Here is a 20,211-nt window from a genome sequence, read left to right on the forward strand (position 1 = left end):
AGAAATGTATCTTTGGGATGACCACTTCAACTGAATTGGATTTGAGAATTATGGTTCAGGGAGAGGACTTTCCATAAGTGCTCTCAGAGACTGAATTATGAATTTTAAATATGTCAAACACAGCCGCATAAGACTATACATCCTGCACCAAAATCCTTGTTTCCAAACACAGCTGCGAATGTTGATTGGTCTGGTCATTGTAAATAAAACAATATTTTTTTCTCTCTTTTTTTTTTGTGGAATACTTTTTTAAGACTATGGAATTATGTGTGTTTTAGAGTTTGTAGTGCTCTCTGTATGGTGAACCATTCGCTTCAGTATCTTAGAACTAATAACATTAGAAAATGATTTCATTTTTAACACGGAAAAGATACAAAACAAAACAAAAAAATGGCTTTAAAGATGTATATTTTGCAACAGTATTTACCGCTGTTAAATGCGCTCGTTGTATGTGCGTACATGTGATGGTATTTTTATCAGCTGAGAACTCGAGAAGAGCTTATAAAATGTGAAAAAAATGCAGGAATTCCACCGTTGCACACAAATGAAGATCTACTGCAAGGAGACGGCGTTTCCGATGCCTTTACTGAACTGTAATGGGCAATGTAGCCTCTATGACGAGAAGAACCAGGCATGCTTAAGCATTTTCTCCTTTTTAGGGTCATATCTCGTGACATTACATCCAGTTTTTGGTTCGTTTAGATGTCTTTCGTCTGTGTTGCGTTCATATTTCAGTCGAACCGCACCAGAGTTTGTTTGGAAGCGCACTGAGACCCATCTTTTTAGCGGTCTCTGTCTTTTTGTTTGATGCACACCAGGGTTCGGATGGCAGCGTTCACACTTATTCAAATGAACCACACTAACATAGCAATCGCACCATGCAGGTTCATTTTAATCGAATCAAACTTGGCAAGTGTAAAAACACACTAAGTCTGCTTTTACTTTCCAGAGGTCCTAAACCGAAGCAAACAAAACTTCTGCCAAGTTTCTTGACCACCGCCAACATCATGAGAGTACAATAGCAAGACATGAATATCTGTTGTATAACAGCTCATTATTATCTTCTCGGCCCTAATCACAGCTCTAATTCATATAATTATCACATGCAAGAATTAGAGACACTGTTTACAGAGCAGCTAGTGGGTAAACAGACTCAGTTCTGCATGATATGACAGGGTGACGGGGAGCAGCTCGAGACCTGACAACAATATTAAGAACGAGGGATCTTGAGGCCGGAAAAGAGCAAATGCGATTTACAGGTGGTGGGCGGACTGTTCCAGGAAAAAAAGGCAAATAAATGAAAGAAAAAAATACCCTGAGGATCTTCTGTGCTGTCCCGAAGATTTGACCTTTCTTCGCCTCAGTGTACCTGGGAAATGGAGTTGTGAGATGATTGTTTTGTGCATCAGCGCTGATGGTGAGACGAAAAGAAAATAGAGTGGTAGCAAATTTAGTAATCAAACCTATGCTGTTTTCTCACTATTATCATGACTTTCAAGTCCGCCACGTTCTTGAAATCTTGTAACAAACACTTCTTGGAACATGTTTTCTTCTCTTGATTCTTGGATTTGAATTTATGTTTCATTTTGCTAAAGATGCTAGTGTAGATATTACATGGATCCAGGATTGTATTTTTCACATTGAGTGTTGCCATGCTAATGATTAATATGTTCTTGTACAATATTTACAGTGTATGAACAGATTTGTCCAAGCTATAGGATTGTCACAAGTATCTTGTCTAACAGTGAGTTTTGCATAGATGTGCATCATTTTTTGTGAAAAAAAAAACTTTAACCTTTAGACACCTCTCCAAAAAGTTATGATGTGAAAGCTTTGCTTTTAATGATTGCACAACAGGAGACAAATTGCTTGGTTTAAGGTTATGTCAAGTTTTGTGAGTCTTTCTCCATGTTAACAGACAATAACAATAAACTCTCAGAAACACTGATGCAACTTCTTGAAATACTTCACTTGCATGAAAAAGTTATCTTATCGGTTGTGTTAGGCGTGTGCTTCTTCTGTATTTCATTCACAAGAGTGAAATTTTAATGATCTTTTAGAAATCCAGCCATTTCCTCCTCAGGCTGCTCCTGTGTAACCCCCCACAGAACCGTATCCCCATTACGACCACATACAGACTGAGACCCGCACCTCAGTTCCCCCCCCCCCTTACTGTTTTCTTAACAAAACAAGATCTGCTTTTGTTCCTTACGATTGTAGATACTTTAACCTCCAGCATAACTAGGTCTGTTATTGTTCCGGTGCACAGTGATTGTTGATGTTGCAGGGTTTTCACAGGCAGCTGGCAGACTTCAGGTAATTTGAGTTTTGCTGTGCTCAGTAGTCAGGTATGGACAATACTTGCTTCATTCATCCAGGTTTCTAAAAAAGTGTACATTTGCACATTTACATTAATTGAAGATTGTATATTTATAGTATTATATATTCACAAAACAATGTCCATTAGACATTTTGAAACGCATATAAATGCATATTTTTTTACATAACATTAAAAAAACATTTGTTTAGCTGCTATAACAATGTGTGTGTAATTCATTCATTTAATACAATGTATTAGTACAATGAAGATTCATACTTTATTTGAATATTAACATTTGTCTTCATAGTTGGTAACACATATTATCTATTAACTACGACTTTTGCCTCAATAAACTCCTAATTTACTGCTTATTAATAGTTGGTAAGGTAGTTTTTGTAGCTTTTAGGTATTGGGTAGGATTAAGGGATGTAGAATAAGGTCATGCAGAATAAGGCATTAATATATGCTTTATAAGCACTAATAAACAGCCTAGTATTATGCATGCTAATAAGCATCTAGTTCATAGCGAGAATTGAACCCTAAAGTAAACTGTCACCGGCCAGTTTTTAGAGAGGTGGGGAACATTTGGAAAATAGAAAGCTTAAAAACACAATAGCTTTTACATGGCATGAAAACACACATTTCCCACAGCTCCAGTAGAACCAAAGAGAGACCAAATGCCCAGAAATACAACAGAAACAATATGAAAAACTGGAAAGACCAGAGAAAAGCTGGAATAAAAAGTATTGAGAGATGGGAGTGGGACTGTTACAGCAGACACAGTCTTTGTTTAAAATCTCTCTAGTTTTTGTTTGCTTTTTATGTGGGTAAAATATAAGCATTACAGTTATAACTTATCCTGCATTGAGAGTTTGGTGGGGGTGGAGAGTCACATGGGGTTGCGGGGGGTTGTACAGCAGGGGTAGAGTCCCAAACCATTTCCATACATGCTCTTATGAGAAACATACGTTACGTTCTGGTGAAAAGGCACAGAGACTGCTGCACTTCCCCCCCAATCTCCCCAAAATACACACACACACACACTGGCCCTGCCTGTGCCAAAAAACATCTTTTTCGTCTCCCCCTTCTCTTCAGTCACTCCTACAATTCTTCCATCTCTCCAACCCTCTCTCTCTCTCTCTCTCTCTCTCTCTCTCTCTCTCTCTCGCTCTCTCTCTCTTTTGCTGGAACGTCAAGGGTGAGATTGTAAGTTCTCAGCTTAGGCACAGATCTCTACTGGACAGGACAGAGAAAGGAGGGTGGAGAGAGAGGAAAAGAAAGAAGGGAAAAGTTTAATACAAGTACAAGAAAAATGGGCATCTAGGGCATTAAAGAGTATTTTAGCACATTGAAAGCCAGCTTAAAAAAGGGAAAGAGAATACAAAGGAAAATAGAGTAGGTGTGAGGTATGGGCTGTCCGGTTGTGTGTGTCATTCTGCTGTCCTCACTACTGTGCCTCTACGGCGTGCAGACTCTGGACTTGAGAGAACGGGATGCGCTCTGCAGCGAGGATGGGTGCTATGTACTCTACTTTCAGCGCAAGATCTTCTTGGACGCCTGGCGGAGCTGCAAGGAAAAAGGTGGGGACCTGGTCACCGTCAGGCATCCAACGGAAGCAGAAATGGTGAAGGAGCTCTTCTCCAATGTGGAACTGAGACCACACCACAGAGGCAAGGCAAATATCTGGATTGGCCTTCAGAGACAACCCCGACAATGTTCTCCAACCCGACCCCTGCGTGGCTTCTCGTGGATCACTGGAGATCAGGACACCCAGTACACAAACTGGCTAAAAGAGGATTCGGTCAGTACCTGCTCTTCCCCACGATGTGTGGTGATGCCCTACAGCACTGCAGCCCATGAGCAAGGGGATAATCTAAAATGGAAGGACGGACCATGTTCGATTTCAGTGGATGGCTACTTGTGCAAGTACAACTTCCAAGGCATGTGTACATCTATTGCTAGTGAGGGAGGTGGGAATACACTTTATAGTACCCCCTTTGACCTGCTGAGTACCCTCTTAATGCATGTCCCATATGGATCAGTGGCAACTGTACCATGCCCTACGATGGATGACCAGATAGTTCTGTGCACACGAAAGGAGGATGGAACTGTAGGTTGGAACAGGGATCCTCCATTTTGCTCTGATGTGACTAAGACAAGCTGGTGTGATAAGGACAACGGAGGTTGCCATCACTTCTGCATTGAGGATGACTCGCACAACTACTGCGATTGCAAAGAGGGCTTTCTCCTGGCTGAGGATGGGGTAAGCTGCTTTCCGTCTGACCCTTGCAATGGGGCTCCATGTCAGTTTGAGTGCTTGCCTGTAATGGACGGCTACCGCTGTGCTTGTCCCGATGGCTACATGCTGGCACCTGATGAACGGAGCTGTGTAGATGTCGATGAATGCCTACAGAGTCCCTGCGAGCATATCTGTGTAAATGCACCAGGAACCTTTGAGTGTCGCTGCCAGGATGGATACCAACAAGATGAAGAGGGTGTCTGTGAAGATGTGGATGAGTGTGCGGATGACCCATGTGAACATGCTTGTGAAAACACATTGGGTTCTCATATTTGCCACTGCCATCTTGGTTTTGCCCCATTGCAAGAGGACCAGAGTCGCTGTCATGATGTTGACGAATGCCAAATTGAAGGAACATGCGAACAGATGTGTATCAATTACGAAGGAGGCTTTGAGTGCTACTGTGAAGAAGGTTATAATCTTCAACTTGACCAATCTTCCTGCATACCCATCGGGGAGGACCTGGAGACTTCCACAACAACTGTCTCTAACCCACTGATTACTCATAACCCCGTTTGGGAACCAGAGGATCCTGTCTACCCTTGGACCCCTCCATCTGAGTCTGATTGGGAAATACCTCTGAACTGGCAGACTGAGCTGCCCAATGTGGAGACTGTTCCGACAGACCTGATTTGGACGACTGAAGCGGAACCTGAAACGACTACACCAACTGAAAACTCCCCTGAGGTCATTAATGTTGATGGTCACCTTAATCCAGAAAAATCAGTTCCTAATGCCTTTTTTCCACCAACCATTTCGACGCACACACCAGACTATTATGAGGATGAGAGCACCACGGTTCCCACAGACCTCCCTTCCTCCACAGCTTCAGGCGGGGCCTGGAATAGGCTCTGGTTCAGCTCAACCCAAACAAAGCCTGAGACACAGGAAACTGCTAAGAACCCTCTTGACCTCCATGGAGATTTTGAGCCTTATGACCCAGACCATGTTAATAATGACAGGTATGATTATGAATCAACCACCTTTGGTCCAGGGCAGCAAACTTCCACCCTGTTCCCAATGCAGTCACGAGGAATAGAGGAGGTCATCGTTGAGGATGAGCCGAGCCAAGGAACCAGCTGGTTGCTTGTTGGACTGCTAGTGCCGCTTTGCATTTTCATTGTGGTGATGGTGGTCCTGGGCGTTATCTATTGTACTCGCTACACAGTTAAACCACAGAACAAGAACACAAGCGATTGCTATCACTGGATTGCCGGTGCTGGTGATAAAGCGGCTGCTGACATATCTGGTAGCGGAACTAAGTCCCATGTTTAACTAAGTAGGACTGTGACTGGACAGTGTGAAAATGTAAATAAACTTTTTGTAACATCACAGTAGTGGGAGTTCCCAGAGGATTTTATTGAGGATAGCACCCCACCCTTTCCCTTTGACATATTTTTATCCATAATTATTTGTGGATGTTTATCTGGACAGTTTGCTATGAGGAATAGAGGAATGACTCTAAAACCACTAAGCCTTATTCTCTGCTTTCCTCCCAGAGGCAATCAAAATTGTTCTACTGTTGCTCACACTGATCTCTTAGTTTGCGAAACAGTTGCTTAACAGTCACATGGCAAATAAGAGAGCATACTTAATAGATGAGGATACTTGCTTAAGCAATGTGTGTTATTTATTTTTCATTTGAAGGAACTTTCCATCTGAAATAGCTGTGCTTGTGTCATCCAAGATGACATGTGCCTAATGAGTCATGTCTTCAGAGATTTGTTCTGTAAGGAGCCTTAACTTCAGTCCAGTTTGATAATGTTAAGAAATTGTTTTCCCTGTGGTGATCCAGACCAAGAAAAAGGCTTTCTATCATATGTGTTAAATGTTGTTGCCACCAAACTGTGCCTAAAAAATGCTTTTTAAGCATTTTGTGTTTAATGACAGTAATTGAATTGCTCTTAAAAGCAGTGGTTTTTAATGCTGCGTCCCAATTTGCCTACTACGCCCTAAAAGTATGTATGCTCTTTTTGTGAAGAAAAAGTACATACTTTTGAGCGTGTAGCAAAAGAGTTGACAAGCTTTGGGACATACTATCACCTCATACAATTGTGTCTTTATGTCTCTGTCGCATCCTGCCACCGTAAACTGGCCTGTCAGTCATCTTGTCACAGTTAAAATCCTCCACATTTCATTTCATTTCCTGCTGTATCGGAGAGAAATGCAATAGCACATTGTTATTGCAGATGAAATATAACACCTTTTTTTATCAGGTTAAGCTGATTATTAGTCACTCAAACCTTTATCACAGTCGGTCATGCATATCCACCATATTTTGTAGTTTTTTTAAACACAACGTGTTTGTAGTTCTGAACTGAATCCTCCTCCAAAGCACAATGGGTTGTGGGCAATATTAGCCTTTATAGTGTGCACGGATCACGGTACCGGAAATAGTAGACCATTCGGGGACTTTTGATGTACTCTTTTCAACGTACTATGCTTTGGGAGACACTTATTGTAATCTCACATACTATTTAGGATGGACAGTATGGACATTGGGACACAGGGCTGGTCTGTCTCCCTAGGAAAGAGGAGGACCAGGATTGAAAACCACTGCTTTAGAGGTTAGCATGCATGCAGACAGTCTGGTCATAATGTCACATTATGATAGTGAAGTTGGTCATAATTCACAAGCATTTTAAAACGTCAGAACAAGCAGCCAGACAATGGTGTACCAATGACTTTTCTATGATCAGTTTGTAGTGTCATGTTTTGATATGCCAATTGAAGGTGAGGTATGGATAAACTTGTTCAAACCATGACATTTCCTGCTTTAACTACTTCTTGATTTTTTAAAAAACTTTATTAAAGTACTCAGTAAGGCTTAAATGTTTGTGTCTTTATTTTTTGGGACATGCAATACTTTTGATGCCATGGCTTATACATGCCTAAAGAAATGTTGCTGTTTAATGTGTAGTATTTGCATCTTTTTAGGGTCAGGATAAAGATAGGGCTTACTCAGTTATATAAAAGTGACTATGCCTCCATCTTCTCCTTTTCACTCTTGATCCATGTGGATACTGAAGGGATTTTCAGTGACTGACAGTGGTACTATGGAGGTATACAGAACACATGTCCTGTACTCCGTACCTGCTGATTATCCAATCAGATAAATCTGGACAGACATCAGAGGGCTTCTTACTGTCATGCTGTGTTGTGGATAATTGGCATACTCAGCCTTCACATCATCACAGGAAAAGCACTCTGGTGTAATCGCTCGAAAACTGACAGCTTCCTACATGTTTTACTGTTGTGGTTACAGTTCTGTGTGAGATGAGATGACCTTACATTCATCATAGTTCAAAACTGAGTTCGGTAAGATTTCTTCTTCTTTTTTTTTTTTTAAGAAAATAAATTAACACTTTTGAGCAAGGATACAATATATTAATAAAAAGTGACAGTAAAGACTTAAACGTTGTTTAAAAAAATCAATTTCAAATGAATGCTGTTCTTTTGAGCTTTGTTAATCAAAGAAAAAAAATTACGGTTTCCACAAAAATATAAACCTCCTTAGCTCTGGGACCATTTTCAGGGATTTCTGCATGGATTTGGCTTACCCAAATTGAAAAGCTTCCCATACCCACATACAGTGGTCTAAATACACAATTTTGGTGTCATTCTACAGGAAACCCTTTGAAGTTACATAAAACACTGTTTAAAGTTATAAACATTTAAGTTTATGTTGTCTGAGCTGTAATAAACCAACCAAAAAAGAGGCGATTTTTGTTTTTTTGGTTATAAATTCATTTTTGAATGAATTGTGCTCTAGCACCCTGCAGACAGTTTTGGCTGTTTCCACTAGATGGCGGCAAACACTGGAAAAATAATTTTGTCTATATCATGTATGCAAGATTTATTCAAATGTATCTGAAGGGAGGAATATTACCTTTTTTTATGTAATTTCCGCCTTCCCAAAGTCTCCCAATATACAGTGGTATAAATGCAATATCCCAGTGTCACAAAATTCTTTTTTCCAGTGTTCCAGTGCTTCCAAAATGGTCTGCAGGGTGCTAAAGCTCACAGGGCCTGAGAAATACACTTTCAAAAATAAATTTTATAACAAAAAAATAAAAAAGCGCCTCTTTTTTGAAGGGGTTTGGGTACAGCTCAGACAGGATATACTTACATGCTTATCACTTTTAGCAATGTTTTAACTTCAAAGGGTTTCCTGTAAAATGACACCAAAATTGTGTATTTAGACCACTGTTTGTGGGTATGGGAAGCTTTTCAATTTGGGTAGGCCAAATCCAGGCGGAAATGGTCCCAGAGTAATACTGTATAATGTAAATAAGTTACTTTGTGTAAAACAAATGCCAAAGTGATGCATATAGAAAGAAGACATTCTAAGCTTTTAAATGGTACCGCATACAGTATGAGGTCAGAGCTCCTCCACAGACATTTCAAATTTAAAGTATATATTTGATGACGCCATTCCGGACCCTTATCAGGGTGCTTGGAGTTTGCACAAAACTGGTTTCATCACTGATAATAATAATAAGAGTGGTAATTTTTAGTATTTAAATAAATGCAACCTTCTTTAAAAAAAAATTAAACATTTAAAAATATTTTACGATCCCCCAATGTTGAGCAGTAGTATACTGTCACAGTGGCCTCCCAAAACTTACTTAAATCACGCTTAAAATCTTTGAATTTCATGCGAACAAGCATCTCCTAACAAATGATGCCGACTATTTTCTCAAAACTGACACATTTTTTGCTGTTACATTTGACCAAGTGGTTTTAAGGTGTCCTTGCAGAGTAACCAGAAAGTGTCAAAAAAATACTTATATATTTAGTATTTTTCTATTTTTTGCTTAAAAAGTGCATCTTATGTTGCTTTAAAATAAATGCTGCAATACTTAAATGACAATCATAAGTGTCCAAATACTTTTGCTCAGATGTTGTAAAGAACGAACAAAAACTGCATTATGGCTGACTATCAGTATCTGATATACTTAATTGTCTGTATGCAAATTAAAAGCATCATTTTGTAATTATATTATTTCTTAGGAAATATATCAAACCGTTTTATAGCCACATGCTAATAATCATTATATGTTCCCTTGAAGGCATTTAAGTAATTCTTAAAATAATCCCTTTAAATATTGTAATCAAACGTCATAATAATTAATGTGCGTTTAACAAATGCTTGCGGTAATGAGTTTTATTTCAAAGGCTTGCAGATTGTTTGTGTTTGCTTGTGCCCGCTGGCACTCTCACTTTCAGCCCAGTGATAAGCAGCTGGCTAAAGATTTCAGCAACAGACTCTTCAAAGGAACATTTTGGAGTAGCCTATATTATGGCCTTCCCTCATTCCACATTCCACAGACGCCTCTTTTAAATTCAGCAATGCATTGGGAGGGGGGGGGGGTGGACCGATTTCTGTTATGTATTCCAAAGAGTGTTCACCATCACTGGCTTAGCTGTGTGTCTGTGTGCGTTTGACTGCATGCATAACCAGTCTCATGCTTCCCTGCCTTTCCCGATAAACAACCTGTCAGCTATATTAATTAAGGAAGATTTATTATTGGAGCACCATTCCTACATTCCATGCAACATATAGAATCCGAAGTCAATTTTATGCCTCGTTTCCAGCACCTATGGACGCTGATATGGCTCATTAAAAACATCCGTGATTTCACTCTGACATTCCATATCCCGTCAGACATGGAATATTGGCAAATGCGCTTAGCATGCCTTAGTGTGTTGGGATGGACAGAGAGTACTAAAGTTTTATTTATTTGATTTTCTCAGTATCGAGAAACCTAGCAAGCTTCGCTCCCTACATGAGCTAAATTCCAATATTGCCATGTATTATGGAAGAACATTAATGTGGTATTGATGAGTGTGTTTGACGTCAAGGTGTTTTCCTTCATTCTGTTCATTTTCATCATTCCAGTTATTGATTCATATGTGAATGTTCAGTTCAGCTATAGGACTTTTTGGCCATTTGAATGAATCACGTACAGGCGGGTGTCAGCTGGATGTTTCCAATACAAACAAATCTCTGCAAGTATCCTTATGGACTCACTTGGCTGCCTGCTGTAATGCTTGTCCTATGGTCAGTCATGTGTGAAAATGCAATGTGTCAGAAGTTTGAGGAGGCAAAGTGCGAAGAGAAAGGAAGATCTGATGGCCAGGGAATCTAAGAGGAGATTCAGAGAAGGAAGGAGAGTTGTGTATTTTGCTCTTCTTAACCTAGTTGCTGTAATATGGATCCAGGCTGAATATCTCTGCATGCCTGGCTTCTAGTATATTCGTTTGTTTCATAGCTTTCAGTAAATTATTCAAAAACGATAAAAATTTACATTTCGGCAGATACTTTCTTAACCAAAGGACTTTTACCATCATGCATTATGTATATGAGTAAATGGAGCTATAAAGGGGCTGCAGAAATAAGATGAGATGTAAAAAAGAGAAGTATCTCTCTGTGAATGTGTGATTTGTGCATTCATGTAGCATGACGTGTGTTGAGACTTAACTAAGACTAAACTGGAATAAGGTTGATGCTGTTTGGTGTTCAGATACATTTTCTGTGCATAAATGTTGTAACAATAAAAGACCTTTTGACATAATCTACGTGACAAAACAGCTAGACCTGTCGGACGTGTCTGCAAGCTCTATTGATTTATCCAAATGACTTTCTGTTTTGATATTTGTATTTACAAGCAGGCATTTTGACATAAAATGGCCACTGAGTATTGAATGTCTGTCAGCAAAGATCTGTTGGAGTGTAAATGTAAATGTGCGGGTATGTGTGTGCATTATCCATCACTGATTTCCTGTCACCCTTAAAAATAAAGGTGCCAGGAAGAACCATTTTTGGTTCCCTGAAAAAGCGTTTTGTGATTTATTTTTTTCTATCCATTTTATAACCTTTATGCACTACAAAGAACGTTTTGTGCAATGGAAAGGTTCTTTGGACATTAAAAGGTTCTTCATGAAACCATACACCCCGCCAAAGAACCTTTCTTTTTTAAGAGTGATAGAGTTAAAATTGCTCAAAATGGTGGAATTTTACAACCTCATAATCTTATCTCAAGTGAATCTTTTCTAAATCTCCTAAAAAGGCAGACCATGTTTCTGATGTAAAATTAAAAATTCATATGCAGTTAAACTATATAAATATCCTCCATGCCCAAAAACATCATCAGTCAGTTGTAGGAAGTCTGAAACATTTCATGCTCCTGCAATTTTCCTTTCAGAAAAAGGCAGATCAGACAAAATGCAGTCATGCCCTATTTTTCTAAAGCGCTTGGATTACTCGCCAAGATCATGAAATTCCTTCTGAGTAGCTTTGCTTTGATCCGACACGAGCATCACTTTCTCTCTCCAAGTCACTGAGGACTGCCATTTTCAAAGCTTTTTTTCTGTTTTCAGGAAAGTCAACCGACACCCCAATCCCAGGATCTTTATTTTGGTTTTGTTCTGGCTTCTTAAAGTGCTAATAACACGCCTCGTGATGCCTTGTGTTTATGGGACAGAGGATTTTAAAGATTTACAATTAGATATTTTGAAGATCTGGTTCATGCCATTCAAGGTCTATCTGTTTTCACAAGCTGCTGAGCAGATGTGTATCATGGGGGTTCCCAAGCAGACGCCTTTGAACTGTCAATCAACCATAAAATCAGCTTGATTTTCCATGACACATTGTGTAGCAACAGCAATTTTACAAACAAATAGGACATGACTGCATTTTGTCCGATCTGATGTCATTTGTGTGTGTGTCTCTCTCTCTCTCTGTGTGTGTGTGTGTGTGTGTGTGTGTGTGTGTGTGTGTGTGTGTGTGTGTGTGTGTGTGTGTGTGTGTGTGTGTGTGTGTGTGTGTGTGTGTGTGTGTGTGTGTGTGTGTGTGTGTGTGTGTTTACAGCATATAAAGCAGCAGCTACTTGCAGTTTTAGCATGTCATGCTTCAGGATATGAATATCATTGTTGTTAAATATTAATACTATACAACCTATTCAGGAAGCAATCATTTTCCTATACTGCAAATTAAGACCATGTTATCCTAATTGCATTGACATATACAGTATGTAGAAACAAAGTTTAGAATCTCTTTTTTAATGAATAACTACACAGGAACAAATGAGTAATGCACTCTAGTAACTACTATTAACTAACAAGAAATGTTGATTAATATATTAGTAAGTAATAGAGCTCAGTTGAATGTGGTAGTTTACTCATCAGCAACTACTATTTCTTTCCACACCTATCATGAGGACTAAAACTACTACAGGTTCATAATTAACATTAATATTGCATAATAATATATAATTAATTCTAATGTGAAGGTCATAGTAACCCACTAGTAATGACTCAAGTGTTACTACATACTTCTATAGGAATTACTAGTTATTTGGATCAGTATTCTAAAGTGAAGATCATGATAACCCACTAGTAATTACTCAAGTGTTACTATCCAAAACCTTACAAAAACCTCAAAAGCTTACAATGATTTCAGTAATTACTACAGAGTTATGTGTTTCACTCTAGAATACTGATCCTATCCTTTAGAAGGATGTAGTAACACTTGAGTCATTACTAGTGGGTTACTATAACCTTTACTTTAGAGTTAATTATACAGTATATTATGCACAGTGATGCCAGTAACGTGTTACTTTGTAACGCTTTACTCTAATCTGACTACTTTTTCCAGTAACGAGTAATCTAACGCGTTACTATTTCCAAACCAGTTATCAGATTAAAGTAATTTATCCAAGTCACTGTGCGTTACTATTTTAATAATTTTCCTTAGTAAAACTATATATTTTGTCTTTATAATTTTTTTTTATTAAAACATGTTTTTTTTTAAGGAAATATTTTTTAATTTCAATTTAAAATGTCAGGAGAAACATTGTTGATGTTACTGTTAAAAATGCACTTCCAATAAAGTGAGTGTTGGCAAAAACGGTTGTCATTTTTATGTTGAGGCGGCAGGGGTGTTGTCGGCAGCTGCTGAATGTAACTAATAAAGTAACTTGTAATCTAACTTAGTTACTTTTAAAAGCAAGTAATCTGTAAAGTAACTAAGTTACTTTTTAAAGGAGTAATCAGTAATCAGATAACTTTTTCAAAGTAGCTGTGGCAACACTGATTATGCATTATTCATGTCAATTATGAACCTGTAGTAGTTCTTATATGCGTTTGGGTCATGGAATGTCTGAGCAGTGCGGTATGATTTTCCAACAAACTCTGACATAATCTGACCTGACGATGAGGCAACTCCCTTGCACCCAGTAGGTGCTGGGTGTGCTTAGTAAATTATCCTTGTTGTGAAAATGGCAGGTTTCTGGACAAATCAGAAGACAATTCTAGAGAAAGATCAAGAAGATATTCGCAAGAGAACACTGGACAAAGTTTGAGCGCCCACGCATGGAATCTGAGTGAGAGCAGAGCCATATTTGAAAACGCTCGTCCAGTAAGTTATGTGCTGTAGAGTGAAAGAAATCCGCCTGCGAGCGGAGAGATTCGTTAAGGGTTCCCATGGGTCCTTGAAATCCTTGAAAGTTTGTTAATCTGGAAAAAATAATTCAAGGCCCTGGAACGTTTTTGAAAATAAACATACATAGAGACAGGCTTTTGAAAGTGCTTGAATGTATTTTGTGCAAGAATTTTTCTGGGAAAAATTCCATATTATTCCCATGTCCACTAATGTGTTATTTCGACAACACTTCGTGGCCTATGCATACTAGCTTGCTTGATTTACGTTAGTTAAGCGCATTTACGTGTTACGTTAAGTGTTTCCCGCGTGAGGTACTTTGGGTTATATGTTGCATTACGTTCACTCGCGCACAAAACTACTACGATGGTACCTTAACATTTCAGTGCTTACACCGAACCCAAATATGTTAAGCTCTTTTCAATAAAATCCATGCAAAAGTTAATATCAGATCATTTTAGAATACAGTATAGGATGTACTGAATATTCTTCAGTTTTATGTAAAACAGAAATACGACAAATAGAATATCAGATCTCTGTCATATGGCCAAAAATAAATGCAAAAAAAGCTTTTTTGCATAGTTGTGTTTGACACATGAAAACTGTAACAATGTATCTTACAAGGTAACACAATGTAACCTTGCTCTCACTTGAAATGTGTCCCCACATTAAAGTATGGAACACACCAAGCCGACGGTCGGCCGTCGGGCAGTTTTCGTGCGACGGCCAACTAAGTTTTCTCGGTTGGTCCTCGTCGGATATTTTTCAGCCGATTCGACATGTTGAATCGGCATCGTCCGCTTGTCGGGCCATCTGATCGTTCTGATTGGCTGTTCTGCTAGCAAACCAGTGCACGAGAAAAAAAACTAAACAGAAGGGAGCATCTGTGGTGAGCGAGATTATGAGGTGCTTTGTTTATATAGGGTATATAGGGTAGCTCTTCCGGTTTCCCGCTTTGAATAACGAAAACAGACTACTGCCACCAGCTGGTATGGAAAGCTATTTACTCTTACGCAGGTGCAGAACAGACGTGCTACTTGCCCGTCGGATGTTGAGCCGACGTGTAGCCTGGCTCCCCCCTCCTACGTCCTTCCGCTCAATTTTCATTTTCCTTCAGTACTCCGTCTGGGACTACGGTATAGCCTAAGGTTTTCTCCAAACTAATTTTTACCGGTCCAATCAGCGAACAGAGGGAGTGGCTGAGAACGATGACGTTGATGTCGTGCGCTAGTTTGAGTTGTAGTTCAGTAATGGCGGTGGAGAAAGATGCGAGTGAAGCCGTTCATTCCGTTGTGGCACCGCTGCCCAATATCCAGAAGTTAAAGCCGGAGCAAGAACAATCTTTGCTTTGAGTTTTTTTGGTGGCCATGTTGTTGTGTCCCGGGAAAAGTTCGATTTTCCGCTCCGTTAGTGGTGAAGGAGTTGGCTGAAGCCCCGGTAATTGTTTCGCTTGCGGTCGGAATGTATTGTCATCATTTACAGGAGCTAGTCAGTGATTTTATTGCCATCCGTCTCCCACCACCCGCGTAAAAATCCCAGGCCGAATTACCTACTGGTTTTGACAAACACCAAGGTCGTGTGGTAATTTAATTGCTGTCCGAATCCACATCTCTGAGTTTTCAAGAATATATCACTTCAAAATGCACTGTTTATATCCTTTTTGACCACTGCAGAGCACCGTATGGTTGCGCTTCGCTGTAATTTGGATGCATTTCTAGACTTGTATTTCTTTAAATGCTGGCAAGTATTTTCAAGAGCAGTATATTTCATCACGTTAAAAAAATAAAAAGGAAGAAAAGCACGTAAACATTTGAATTGGGCCGTTATTTACGGCAGCATTAATTCTTATCTCCCCTCCACCGTGAATAAAGTTTTATCACTGAGATGGCTGCACATTTATTTTCATGGATTTCCATGTTAGAAATAAAGGCGAACGGCGCATGACATACGTCACGACCAAACGTTAGCGATTGGTTATGGCAGATCCAGAGTGTCTCTGGGCAGATCCAATAGTTTTAAACTTCAACAGAGTACCCGCCCTCAAGGAAGTAAACGCTTGTCAATGGAGAGTGGCCAGACTCTCTGTACAAATGAAATGTACGAGAGTCTGGTAGGACCAGGCTACCGACGTGAGCCAACTATGCTGTCTGCTTTCGTCGCTACTAGTTGGTCGGCGTTGGTTTGGTGTGTTCCTTGCTTAAGTCCTTGAATTTGAGGGTACAAGTCCTTGAAAGGTTCTTGAATTTGAAGTTAGGTGTGGGAACCTTGTTTGTTACATGGATGCACTCTTGCGTTACAATAATGTGCTCTCGACATTCAACGCCATAGATATGGCCTCAAATGAACTATAAAACAAGAAGAAAGTCGTGTCTGAAAGCTGCAATCTTTTATTTTAATTGGTTAAAATGAATGGAGAATATCTCGTGTTTTTCCGTGGGTGCTCGAGTTTGTCTGTGTCTGTTGGGGCAGTGTGAACATGACATTTATTTTTCATAAAATTCTAAATCCAATGGCCAACTTGTTTGTTGGTGTTAGTTGGCGTTTGTCTGTGCAGTGTGAATTGGCCTTTATTGGACTTGCCCTTTAAGAATCATGGCAGCAGATTTTCTGATACAGTTGTTTATTGAACTTGATTGATGGACAAATAGTCTTGGATTCAAAGGCAAAAGGTTAAGTGACCAAATGACCCTCCCCTCAAACACAAACCGCTGTAGTTTAACTGTGAGAGATAATGAGATCGTAAGATTGACTGTTCTGCCCTTGTGCTTCTGTATATATTCTGAATGTTTTCTGAAAATGGAAATAGAAAACAAGAGATTAGAAACTAGTGTGATGATGTGAGCTAGTGTTTAAAAATAGCAAGAAATATGTATTTAACATTCTTCACCATGACATTTTCTCCTACAATCCCCAGTCTTGGTGATTTGAGTTGCTTGGGAGCAATTGTGAATTCATTCTATTGTAATTCTTGAATCTTCTCTTTGTGAATGAGACCCAGGGGATCCTCTTCTATCCTGCAGTTATCAATCCATATATAAAGCCAGATATCTGATTGCATGCTAGTCCGGTTTTTTTTTTAATGCTTTTGTCTGGTTTATAGAAATATTTTTTGGTAACACTTTATTTTGATGGTCCCCTTTCTGTAACTTTGCACCTACATGTCAACTAGCAGTCATTAGAGTATTATCAGACTGTCTGCTTAATATCTGCTTACACTTTGTTTTGATGTTCCCAAACAGACATTATACGGACTATAAGTAACTTTGCAAGTACATGTCAACATATTCTACTAACCAGTCTACTAATACTCTACTAATACTCTAATGAGAGTCAGTTCACATGTAGGTGCAACGTTATAGTCAACAGAATATTTAAAGAGGACAATCAAAATGAAGTGTAACCGATTTTTTAATAATTTATAGCGCAGATTGTTAAAGTGAAGCAACATCTGTGGTGTAATCTAATATTTCCTGTGCAGATTTTCCCCCTTCAATTCCTGTCTAGACAATCACATAAATGTAGCTGAGGTGAATCCTTGGGAGTTTTTGTCTGAGCTACAACATATTCTATTTATTAATGACAAACCCAGATGTATTTTTCATTCTTAATTGAAGTCTTTCGTAAATACAATATTTATATCATTATGAATAAGAAAGGAGACGAGATGCAGAACGCTAATGGACGAATATCATGAATAATATACCCTCAGCGATTTCTTTTCTTTAAGCCAAGCTGCTGTTCTCAGAAAGAATTTGGGAAATTCACTTCCTCAAAAAGCCTGTGCTTCGAATCAAAAAGATGGCATACAAGAGAGAACAATGAAGTTGTGATGAATAATTGAAGTTAAATTGTGACTAAACAGAAATTGCGCTGACACAAATGGATACAGTACATTTTGCTCAAGTCCTTTTGTTTCCTTCCGTAAATCATCAGAATATTAATTTCCAATCAACATACATGTTTTTATGTTTTGCTTAAATAATTTGGTAACACTTTAGTTACTCTATTAATACTCTAATTAGAGTTAGTAGACATGTAGGTGCAATGTTACTTATAGTCAAAAGAATTTGTTAAAGGGACCATCAAAATAAAGTAAAACCAAAAATTGTATTATATACAGGTGCTGGTCATATCATTAGAATATCATCAAAAAGTTGATTTATTTCACTAATTCCATTCAAAAAGTGAAACTTGTATATTATATTAATTCATTACACACAGACTTATATATTTCAAATGTTTATTTATTTTAATTTTGATGATTATAACTCCAAATTCAGTATCTCAGAAAATTAGAATATTACTTAAGACCAATAAAAAGAAAGGATTTTTAGAAATCTTGGCCAACTGAAAAGTATGAAAATGAAAAGTATGAGCATGTACAGCACTCAATACTTAGTTGGGGCTCCTTTTGCCTGAATTACTGCAGCAATGCGGCGTGGCATGGAGTCGATCAGTCTGTGGCACTGCTCAGGTGTTATGAGAGCCCAGGTTGCTCTGATAGTGGCCTTCAGCTCTTCTGCATTGTTGGGTCTGGCATATCGCATCTTCCTCTTCACAATACTCATAGATTTTCTATGGGGTTAAGGTCAGGCGAGTTTGCTGGCCAATTAAGAACAGGGATACCATGGTCCTTAAACCAGGTACTGGTTGCTTTGGCACTGTGTGCAGGTGCCAAGTCCTGTTGGAAAATGAAATCTGCATCTCCATAAAGTTGGTCAGCAGCTGGAAGCATGAAGTGCTCTAAAACTTCCTTATATACGGCTGCGTTGACCTTGGACCTCAGAAAACACAGTGGACCAGCACCAGCAGATGACATGGCACCCCAAACCATCACTGACTGTGGAAACTTTACACTGGACCTCAAGAAACGTGGATTGTGCGCCTCTCCTCTCTTCCTCCAGACTCTGGGACCCTGATTTCCAAAGAAAATGCAAAATTTACTTTCATCAGAGAACATAACTTTGGACCACTCAGCAGCAGTCCAGTCCTTTTTGTCTTTTGCACAGGCGAGACGCTTCTGACGCTGTCTGTTGTTCAAGAGTGGCTTAACACAAGGAATGCGACAGCTGAAACCCATGTCTTGCATACGTCTGTGCGTAGTGGTTCTTGAAGCACTGACTCCAGCTGCAGTCCACTCTTTGTGAATCTCCTCCACATTTTTGAATGGGTTTTGTTTCACAATCCTCTCCAGGGTGCGGTTATCTCTATTGCTTGTACACTTTTTTCTACCACATCTTTTCCTTCCCTTCGCCTCTCTATTCATGTGCTTGGACACAGAGCTCTGTGAACAGCCAGCCTCTTTTGCAATGACCTTTTGTTTCTTGCCCTCCTTGTGCAAGGTGTCAATGGTCGTCTTTTGGACAACTGTCAAGTCAGCAGTCTTCCCCATGATTGTGTAGCCTACAGAACTAGACTGAGAGACCATTTAAAGGCCTTTGCAGGTGTTTTGAGTTAATTAGCTGATTAGAGTGTGGCACCAGGTGTCTTCAATATTGAACCTTTTCACAATATTCTAATTTTCTGAGATATTGATTTTGGGATTTTCCTTAGTTGTCAGTTATAATCATCAAAATTAAAATAAATAAACATTTGAAATATATCAGTATGTGTGTAATGAATGAATGTAATATACAAGTTTCACTTTTTGAATGGAATTAGTGAAATAAATCAACTTTTTGATGATATTCTAATTATATGACCAGCACCTGTAATTATATTTAGCAATATTCATCAGTTAAATGTAGAAGTAACTGTCATAATAAACACTTATTCCTCCAAGTAATAGTTCATTAGTGCAACTGTAGGCTGTTTACAGTTACCAGGCAACAACTTGGCGCATTCAAATTTAATGTGCAGTCATGGGTGTACGTTTATATTCACTGCAGCTTTGAATGTGACTCGTCCAAGTTGTAACCCACTGTTTCATAAATACATGAGGATTTATGGATTCAAGGCCAGCTGCTAAAGTGGTAATGTGGTTTCGCAGCCAAAAATAAGCGTCAAAAGGACACATATGTGACCCTGGACCACAAAACCAGTCATAAAGGTAAATTTTTGGAAATTGAGATTTATGCATCACCTGAAAGCTGAATAAATTAGCTTTCCATTGATGTATGGTTTGTTATGATAGGACGATATTTGGACAAC

General features: G+C 39.0%; 1 protein-coding gene across 1 annotated transcript; it reads left to right on the forward strand.

Annotated features, from left to right (window-relative positions):
• Positions 1 to 3,553: 3,553 nt before the first annotated feature.
• Positions 3,554 to 7,445, forward strand: cd248a (CD248 molecule, endosialin a). The gene has a single exon (XM_079803277.1). The coding sequence runs from the start codon at positions 3,729 to 3,731 to the stop codon at positions 5,892 to 5,894; it is 2,166 nt and encodes a 721-aa protein (XP_079659403.1). The 5' UTR covers positions 3,554 to 3,728; the 3' UTR covers positions 5,895 to 7,445.
• Positions 7,446 to 20,211: the final 12,766 nt, after the last annotated feature.

Source organism: Gobio gobio (genome assembly GCF_949357685.1).
Source record: "Gobio gobio genome assembly, chromosome: 2".
In the NCBI taxonomy this organism is placed as follows: domain Eukaryota; kingdom Metazoa; phylum Chordata; class Actinopteri; order Cypriniformes; family Gobionidae; genus Gobio; species Gobio gobio.